Source organism: Cynara cardunculus (genome assembly GCF_001531365.2).
Source record: "Cynara cardunculus var. scolymus isolate 2C chromosome LG 3, CcrdV1, whole genome shotgun sequence".
Lineage (NCBI taxonomy): Eukaryota > Viridiplantae > Streptophyta > Magnoliopsida > Asterales > Asteraceae > Cynara > Cynara cardunculus.
In genome coordinates, this window is record NC_037530.1 from 33,433,600 (window position 1) to 33,443,455 (window position 9,856).

At 33.1% G+C, this 9,856-nt stretch overlaps 2 protein-coding genes across 2 annotated transcripts; one reads left to right on the forward strand and one right to left on the reverse strand.

Moving 5' to 3' along the window:
- Positions 1-813: 813 nt before the first annotated feature.
- On the reverse strand, positions 814-4,348 carry LOC112509881. Its single transcript, XM_025115078.1, has 4 exons — positions 3,970-4,348; positions 3,722-3,802; positions 1,338-1,477; positions 814-1,240 (listed from the first exon to the last, which is right to left on the reverse strand). Exons 1-4 carry the CDS (start codon positions 4,282-4,284, stop codon positions 1,003-1,005), a joined length of 774 nt encoding a protein of 257 aa, XP_024970846.1. The 5' UTR covers positions 4,285-4,348; the 3' UTR covers positions 814-1,002.
- A 2,241-nt stretch (positions 4,349-6,589) lies between these two features.
- LOC112509177 (histone H4-like) lies at positions 6,590-6,993 on the forward strand. Its single transcript, XM_025114033.1, has 2 exons — positions 6,590-6,596; positions 6,704-6,993. Exons 1-2 carry the CDS (start codon positions 6,590-6,592, stop codon positions 6,991-6,993), a joined length of 297 nt encoding a protein of 98 aa, XP_024969801.1.
- Positions 6,994-9,856: the final 2,863 nt, after the last annotated feature.

The window sequence follows — 9,856 nt, forward strand, 5'->3', positions numbered from 1 at the left end:
ATATCATTCCATTATTACCCTTTTAATTTTAATATTTTCTAAATCTTTTTAAATTTCAATTTTAGTTTTAAAAATCTTTTAATTTTATTTTTTATCACAATATRTGGTTATTGGGTTGTTCTCGCATTCTCGTAAATCACAGGGGTTCTMGTTTGAACCCTTCCCTATATATATATATATGTGGTTGGTATTTGGTAGTGATACTTGAGATTACGTGAACAATGAGGGGTTATTTGATATCGTGATTGATTGGGACAGTTTCAAAAGCAAATTGTACGGTAGATCCAATTGAATCGTTTTTGGTCTTATTGTTATGTATAAATGTTATTATAAACGGAATATTTACTTTATGGTTCCTAGCGTTCGGTTTTGATGAGAAAAATATTTAATGTGCCAAGTGTAAAAAAGGAATATTCATTCTTACATATACATTATAATAAGATACACTGAAATACACCAGATTAATCTCAATATCAAGCGTGATTCATGGATGAGTTTGAGATTAAAGGTGATCAAGGGTAAAGATCTCTTCTTATGCTTATCACATTAACTCTACTTCTCATACGATCCTTCACCATGGTTCTTATACCCTAATGATTTATTTATAGGTAATGGTTGGGTCTGGGTTTTCGAGTCAGCTTGTACACACCGACTAATCGAATAGCCTAGAGTCATTGCAAATGAACCTTTATGATTATAAAGGCTTTGTCGGCGCCTGAATTTGAACCTGGAGTAAATAAGATTTTCCACTACATTTTTTATTTTCAAAAGCATGATTAACACATTTTCTTTTATAGAACCGGAAACAAACGAAGTGAATTTCTCTCTCAATTTCAAAAATTCATGTATCGGATTACAATCTTGTTTTCATGCATTTGTGAATGATATTGCTAAAAGCATGGATCCTCAAAGTATATTCACATGTGAATAGTGTCTCTGCAGTAGAACTAGGAAATCTTCGGCTGCTATGAGTCAGCACTCTGATAACTCTTAAGCAGTTGGCTAAAGAGGGAGGCGTTCAGGCGGGTTCATGGACATAATGCATAACGAGTGTGGAAAGAAGAAATAAACCGCTAGAAACACGATGACTCCAAGATCCGCTTCTTCACCAACGGCTGGTCTCCGGGGATTCACCAAGTAGATTTGGCTTGTGCACCATAAGCAGTACAAGCTAGCAATTACTAGAAGCAGCATTGCAGAGTTAATCGATTGTTTTCTGATAGATTTTACGGGTTTTATCCTGTTGTAGATGAATGGAAAGAAAGTTGGTTGATGGCTTAAACTAACTAGAGAAGGAAAACATGTATTTCAATTAAATCAAAGAATAAAATAAGCACCTGTTGATGCGAATGAAACCAACGATCAAGCAAGTACATAACAACCCAATTACAGCAACGGCGTCTGGATTGACAGGAGCACGACCTTTCCACCAACCAGTACTCAATATCCAAGTGTACATGGTTGAGTGACCGTTTTCCTGAGAAATTAGATGACAACGTGTCACCATTAGTTCAGAAACATGGGTACGATTATGGCTGTTGCTTCAGAATAATCATCAAGTGTAAAAAGATAAAAAATAAATATGAGCTTAGGTATGGATTGGAAATAAGGAACTAGGAGGGTACCCTGAAGAACACCACAACAATACTTGGGGAATTGAATCCCTTTTTATGATTAGATTCTCACTTCCGGTGCTCCAACATAATTGTTGCAACACATTGATGATACGCAACAAAATGACACAAACATATACCGAGGGTCCGAGATCACAATTGAAGCTACTATAAATGGAGATAGAGTTCTAGGATTTCATCATCAAATCCGTCGAACCAGGTAATGCTCAAGCTCCAATTAGTTGTACAGTAATGTTTAGCATACAATTTTGCGTCAATTGATAGGGTTTCTAACCTGGAATCGAAACCAAATGGTTGTCAATGATGATCAACGACGTGACAATGGCAATAATTGATAACAGTGGATTTAGGCGCAAATTAGGTTCAATCTGACATGCATAAATGGTTATGTGATGTTTAAAATACCTAGCATCACATTGAGGATTAAGTAAAATGCAAAAATCTGACTTACTGTTGACCAAATTCCATTCAGCCCTTTTGTTTGCACATGGAATAGAATTGAAGTCCATATATTCCACCATCCACAAACTTCATCATTTCATCGCATATGTGAGGGAATTCAAATCCATTCCCACCCCTTTTTTCAAAAGACAAAATTACCCCAAAACCCCCTAGCCTACTATATACCCATGCTCGTTGCCTTTGGACTCTCGATCCTTCACCGCCACCACCACCGCCAATTAACATTATCATTAATTTTACCATTACAACTCATTTTATAATTTAAGCAAGAAAGTATGAAAATGTAATAAAGGGGTGTTTTGGTCATTTATTATTATTTCACTCGGATTTCAAAGCAACGTTCTGCCAATCAAACAAGCAGATGTCAATTCTTTTAAAAGATCTCATTCCAATTCCCGACAACCAAACGGGTGGTCAAACTTATTGAATTCCATTGCAATTCCTTCAAATTCCAATTCCTTTGATGGACTCCAATTCCACCAAATTCCATTCTACGAACCAAACGGTCCGTCATGTGATACTAGGTATTTAAAATGTCTTATAACCATGTAAGTATGTCATATTGAACCTACTTTGTGCTTAAATCGAATGTTGTCAACTATTGGCACCGTATACAATGATAAGTATGTTTGTGTGGTTTCGTTATGGATTTGAATGTGATTCTCTGTGTGTGTGTGTATAATATGACTGTTTCAACAATTTAGTTGAAGCACCGCCAAGTAGTGATCTAATTGTAAAAGGGATTCAATCCCCTACATATTGTTCTGGTGTTCTTCAGCTTGGCTAAATGATCAGGGTGCCTTCCTAGTTTCTTTATTTCCAATTCATAACTAAGCTCATTTTATTTTATTACTTACAGGTTGTTGCAGGAAAGATATAAAAGTCATCAAAATGATTGTAACCGAACCAAACGATCCCACTATATCTCACCCAAAGGTAGGATCTTTGGGGGGATGAGAAGAAATTATGTAACAGCAAAAGGTAAAGGTACTAAAGAGTAAAGAGGCCCTCTTCTTCAAATGGCCAGTCATACATACAACAAAATTTTGCCGGAGAAAAACCAAATGACTTCTAGCAATTCAATTGAAATGCAGTATACAAGTTTCCTTTAAAAGTTGACATGTTAAGAAGATCACTAAAAATGAAGTAATAAAATAGCCATCAATCTTGCAAGAAAGAAATGGTGAATTAATCCAAAGGAGCTTCTAAAAGCACATTGTTCAAGTGTCTGAATGATGTCACAAGCAAAGCTACATATTCATAAGCTTATCTTTTCATAGTTGGATTGATTTAAACGATCTAATCAGCTTGAAAATACACCGGTTACAATCATGAGGCTCTACATTCACCAATCTTGCAAACCGTTACAGATTATGATGCTTCGTTGAACAGTTCCAATTTTCTACCTTAAACTAAGGACCTCCTGTACGAAGTTAAGGGAAATAAATAACCTTCATTACACGATTCTAGTAATTCACTGATATAGTTTTTGATCATTGATCAACCAGTAATTTGCTCGCTCTTCCCTCTATTTTGTGCGTCTATAATGATAATTATGCTAAACATTTATGGACCACATGAAGCAATATACATTCTCCGATTGTAAACCTAAAGTCAAGCATTACCTCAAACAGGTGATCTAAGAAGAAGTGAGATAAAGAACCAGCTGTTATGAGCAAAAAACATTGCTTCACCGTAAGGGCCACCTGCACAGGAGCACCAAAAACATCATAAGAATTCGTTCAATCTTAGGGTATCAGTAGAACTTCAAGCACAAAAATTACTCCAAAAATGGTATAACCAATAGCTACAAATGCGTAGACAAGTCATTAAAACGAATTACGGCAAAGAATCTCAAACCTAACAAACTGACCCCAGAGACGGAATCAAGATAGCCCTTGGAGACGAAAAATCGAGAAGCACGAGTGTAGAGTAAAGAAAGAGGAACTCCGAGGATCAAGACGTAACAGAGAGGATCGTGGATGAACTTTTCGACGGAGGATCCGAGCACACCACCCAAACCAACAGTAGATGTCAGCCACTCGGCGAACGACCCGATGTCGGGACCGAAAAACGCGTTGAGTGCATAGATGATGCAGTGATGAGGGCTGAATCTGCCATTAGACACGCTCGTCAGAGCTTGACCTGTCCCTAGAGCATACATCATGTGTGGACCTGGTCCTGGCATCCCGCCTGTAGGTTTCCGGCGAATTCGCCGGTAAATCCGATCTAAGAGATTCGGAAAGCTAGAGTCTCGGCTGGTCAGACATTTCCGTTTAGGAATTATTTGTAGGTTATTACTCAATTACCCCCAAGGTTTATGCTATTGTAGAAATGACCCCTCAACTACTAAAAATTGTATTCAAACTCTTACATTGGAAAAGTTGTGCAACAACGCCCAAATCGACAAAGCAATGCTCGACTTAGTTTAATGATAGCCTCTTGTTTCAAAAGAAGAAGGTGAAATCATTTACTTTTAGTTTCAGTTAAATATTCGTTTCTTATATGTAGGGGTGTTCAAAAACCCGACCAACCCGATCAACCTAACTCAACTCAATGCGAAATAACTCAACCTGAAGCAACTCGATGTCTAATCGAGTTGTAAAATTTTCAAACCGTAGGTATTGGGTTGATATTGTGTTACTATTATTTGAACCCAACCCAACCCGATGAACCCGATATCCATTTATTTCTTGAATTTAAAATGATTGTTGAATTTTTATTAATATATAGACTAGACAATTACATTATCACATACGCTATTCATATACACATCTTTTCAATCTATTCACATCTTTATATAACTCATTCGTATATATGTTCAGTAACTGTAAACATATATACGTAAATTGAGAAAATTAACTAAATATGATATACGTAAAGGAGTATGGATAAGTTGTATCAAATGATTGATGATGAAAAGAAAATTATGAGTAGAAAAATAAAATATTCAATGTTAGAACAATATTTTAAATGTATCAAAGTATCAACCCGACCAACCCGTACGGGTTGGGTTGGGTTGCACTTTCGTTTGGATTGGGTTAAGTTAAGATTTTTCAAATCGCAAGCATTGGGTTGGGTTGTTCAAATGTCTTCAACCCGATCAACTCAATCCATGAGCACCTCTACTTACATGTATCTGACTTCGACGTCACCCAATCAGAACCCAACAACCTCTCTCGTTCGATTTCTTCATTGCTTCTGCTTTTATATGTCAAGAAATCAATCTTCGTTTGTTGTTTTGTGGTTGCTTAATTCCTCCCGAGATTGTCACCAACCCCAAACCTTGAGTTTGTTCGAGTCTCTATGTGCGACTAAAGAATCTCAAAACCGTAGCATATGATTTTGCCCAGTCGTTTAATTCTTATAAATTAAACTCTCTCCTATTAAAATGGAGGTCTCCTTTCTCAACTCAAACTAACAAGTAACTATTTTTATTATATTATCAAGCTCCAAAGTGCAGCAACCCATATTTGTATAAATAACAAATAAACAACGGTTTATCGAACAAACCTCTTTTTATCGCATCAAAATGATGAGACAACACTCACTTATCGCATCAACCAATAAAATAAATCGTTTATCGTATCACATATAAACTTGTCACATTTAAATAAATAAGTCATAAAGTTATCGCATCCAACAGATGCGCTAACAGTAACTCCTCGTCATACACATGTGATAATTCATACTTGTCGCACTTCAAAAATGCGATAACCACCCTTGTCACATCCAACAGATGCGATAACAGTAACTTGTCGCACCATATAGATGCGATAAACTCATCATGTCACATCACAAGGATGCGATAACCTCAACATTTCAATTTTATCCCAATTTCATCGCATCACACCTCATGCAATAAAATCAACCTCATTGCATCATATAAATGATATAACATAACCCCATCCAGAATACGATTATGTCACTCTTATCCTAGTATACTCAGTTCCTAATTATGTCACATTTATTACAAAATATATCAATCTTCTTATTATGCCATCCTTATTACAAAAATTTACTTATCTCCTGATTATATCACCCTTATTACAAAAATATATCCATCTCATGATTATGCTACCCTTATTGCAAAAGTATATCTATTTTATGATTATGTCACCCTTATTACAAAAATATACATATCTCCTAATTGTGTCACCCTTATTACCATCAGATGAATAAATCATATCAAAACCCAAAATTTATGCTAACAATAGCACATAAACATCATGTACTCACGTATGAAACCTTACGGTTTCTTTACCCAAAAACATAATAAATGATATTTTCAAAATAAAACTGACTTTATGTTTACAGAGATGAAGATGAATAACAACATTTATTCAGAACAAAAATTCACATAAATCAGCTTCTTTCTTTCTCTTCTTTTGGTTTCTCTTTTTTCTCAGACTCAAATAACACATAGAGAACTACTTTTTTCTTTTTAACTCCCTTACCATCCCAATGAGATATCTAATATGCATATAAAAATCATGAGGGGTTGGATTAAAATAATTTAGGCACAAATGCAAATTGAACCCCTCTATCTTCTGTCTTAATAAAAAATAATCCCAAACTTTATAACCGATAACCCGTGGAAAGGGGAGGAAAGAATTTGGGGAAAGGAGGTGCGAAGCGTCATCAAAAGGTTCTCCGTGACAACATCCAGGGAATCACGAAGCCTGCAATCCGTCGTTTGGCGAGAAGAGGTGGTGTGAAACATATCAGCAGCTTAATCTATGAAGAAACTCGCGGAGTTCTCAAGATCCTTCTAGAGAATGTGATAAGAGATGTTGTCACCTATACGGAGCACGCTCGGCGAAAGACTGTTACCGCTATGGATGTTGTGTATGCATTGAAGAGGCAAGGTCGAACTCTGTACGGATTCGGTGGTTAGGGTTTTTGAGTTTGGGAAAAGTCTTGCTGTGTCAAGAAAGAACTGGGTCAGGTTAAGATCCAAATGGGTGTTTTATGAACTGTAGTTACCGGTGGGTGTAGGTATTTATCTTTTTGTTACTATAAAGAAGGAAATGGAATGATTTCTACTAAAAAAACCCGTTATCACACTCGTGTACAGCCAACTGGCTGAAGGAAAACAATGCTAGTTGAAGGGACCTAAACCAAAAAAAAAATGCAACAAAGGTTTTTCGTGATAAATGATATGATCTTATAATTCTTCGTAATTTATGTCTGAATATAATTTATACATATTTGAATGTTTACCAATTATAAATACTTTATATATATATATATATATATATATATATATATATAATAAGTAAAATATTATTGCATAAGAACTTGTTTCTTTGTTAAAACAAACAGGAATGCGAATAATATTATAACTTGTCAAAATTATTTTGCTTAAGCATTTGTTAGCTAGTTTATTGAAATATTAAGTATTATTTAATATAACTTTTTAATTATGAACTAATTTAGTAATTACAAATAAATAAGTATTAAATTATTATTTAATATTACATTATTAAATTTTTATTATTAAATTATTAACTTAAAATTAATTCTTAATTTTTGTTTAGTATTAATTATTAGTTATTTTTAAAATATCATTTTTAGTTAGTTTACTGTTTGTAACTGTTTTATAAGTTAGCTTTTAGTAAAATACTAGTTGTGTACCCGCGCAATATGGCGAGAGCCATGAATTTTAACGATTTTGAAGTTCCACTGGTTTTATAAGATAAGATTTAACGATGATATATGTTACACTTGGTCTTTACATATTAATATAATTTGAATAAATAAGAGTTATGGTTCCAATTACAAACTATCGATGAAAAAATTGTATGACAGTTTAAAATCCAATATATTTAAAATTCAACATATTTAAACGACTCCACAAATGTGTTCGATTTACACCAAGAGCAAAGAACCAAGAAACTTGAGTTTTAAGATAAACACTCAAAACCAATAAAGAAAACTACAAATTGACATATCATAAGCCATGAAAAGACCAAAAAAGATGAGTTTTAGAATGAAATTTCAACTGCTTACCTTCTTTCTTGTCCAGAAACTCATATTAAGATTGAATTAATACATGTATATATATATATATATTTTTTTTTTTTTCAAAAAAACCCAAAAACATATTAATTCAGAACATATTATACAGTGCACTTTGGACAGCCTAACCCCAAAATATATAATATATATAAATAAATAACTATAAAAATATAAATCGTAAATATTAAAAAAAAAAATTTCCACAGTATATATAACATATAATATAATTAAGTCAAAAATTATTCAATATTTGACTCATTTCGAAGGTATTAACGAGACGATTATAATGGTGTAACTTGTAAAAATAAAAATGTATTTTTAAACATGTTTTAATTAATATACGATTATGTATATTAATTTAATAAAGCTTTAAAATAAAACATTTAAAAGTAAATGACGTAAAGTAAATTAATTAACTAATTATAGGGGTATAAAGTGTAAGAGGGTAAGTGTATGTGAGGGGATGAGTATATGTGAGGGGAGGATGGGGGGTGAAAAAGTGATATAAAGAGTATCTTGATCATTTAGTATTTTTAGACTTTAAGACTTTTGTTAAATTTACTTTATAAGATAATATAGATAACTATTTAATTAATTAGTTTATTAATTATGAGCTACTTTTTCAAACATAATTTCACTTTAAATAAAAAAAAAAGTTTGCATCGATAGGTTGAGTGGACATGATTGTAGTTGGTGGTACCACCATTAAGTGTAAATTAAGTTTTGTATCAATATTTTTTTAGGTAGTTATATATATCTAAATTAATTAAGATCCTGAAATTAACAGTTGGAATAAACATTAAGGGTTTTTTTTTGTTTTTTCAAAAAAAGCTCTTAATACCTCTTAAGTTTGAATCGATCAGACGTTTTTATTTTCAGACCGTTTGATTTTTTTTGAAAATAAGAGCTGAAAAGCTCTTATTGTCCTCTGAATTTTAAGTGATAGTCTAAACTCTTAATGAGCTCTTATTCACACATGAGGACACCATATCGATCTCTCGTTCTCTTGCTTGATTTGCAGCTGCCAAATCATACCGATCTATCCACATCATACGATCTAGACACCATATCGATCTCTCGCTCGGTCTCAAGCTACCGATCTATCCAAAACGATCTCTACAAATCGATCTCTCCTATATATGAGTTATTTTCTGAGTATGATCAAACCATTGAGCAAGGGATGATGGCGACACAATTAATGCAATATGAATATTGGTTCTAGTCGTTATGAGACTGTTTTCGTGTTTATATTGATTCAGATTTCAGACTTCAAGACTTCAGACGTAAAAACAAACAGTCTGACTGATTCAGATTTCAGACTTTAGCACCACCTCTTATAAATTAGAAGTGAAATCAGACTTCAGACTTCAGCACCTCTTAAAAAACAAACATCACCTAAGTTCTAGAAAGAAAATTCAAAAATCTTACCAATTATGTCATATTTATTTGATAAAAAAATTACCTTGATAATCATCTATACTGTATTATAAAGTATTTGATAAGAACTCTTAAAAACAATTTTTAATTAATAAAACACTGTTTATTAATATATATTACTTAAAATTCAAGATTGCAAGTCAATTGTGCGTAAGTACAATTTATTAAAGCTTCATTTTTAATCGTGTAACGAACTACAGATAAACATAATCAAATACGAGATAAACATCTTATTTTAAATATAAAAGATCTAAAATATAATTAGGATAATCATTAGTTATAACAAAATACTTAATTATTAT

Bases quoted from the DNA above. Each gene is read 5' to 3' on its own strand.
- LOC112509881 (XM_025115078.1), bottom strand. From the start codon at position 4,284: ATGCCAGGACCAGGTCCACACATGATGTATGCTCTAGGGACAGGTCAA. The intron at 3,803-3,969 runs GTCAGTTTGTTA...GCTCCTGTGCAG, and splicing joins ATCTTGATTCCGTCTCTGGG to GTGGCCCTTACGGTGAAGCA. The intron at 1,478-3,721 runs GTAATGCTTGAC...CTAATTTCTCAG, and splicing joins TCTTAGATCACCTGTTTGAG to GAAAACGGTCACTCAACCAT.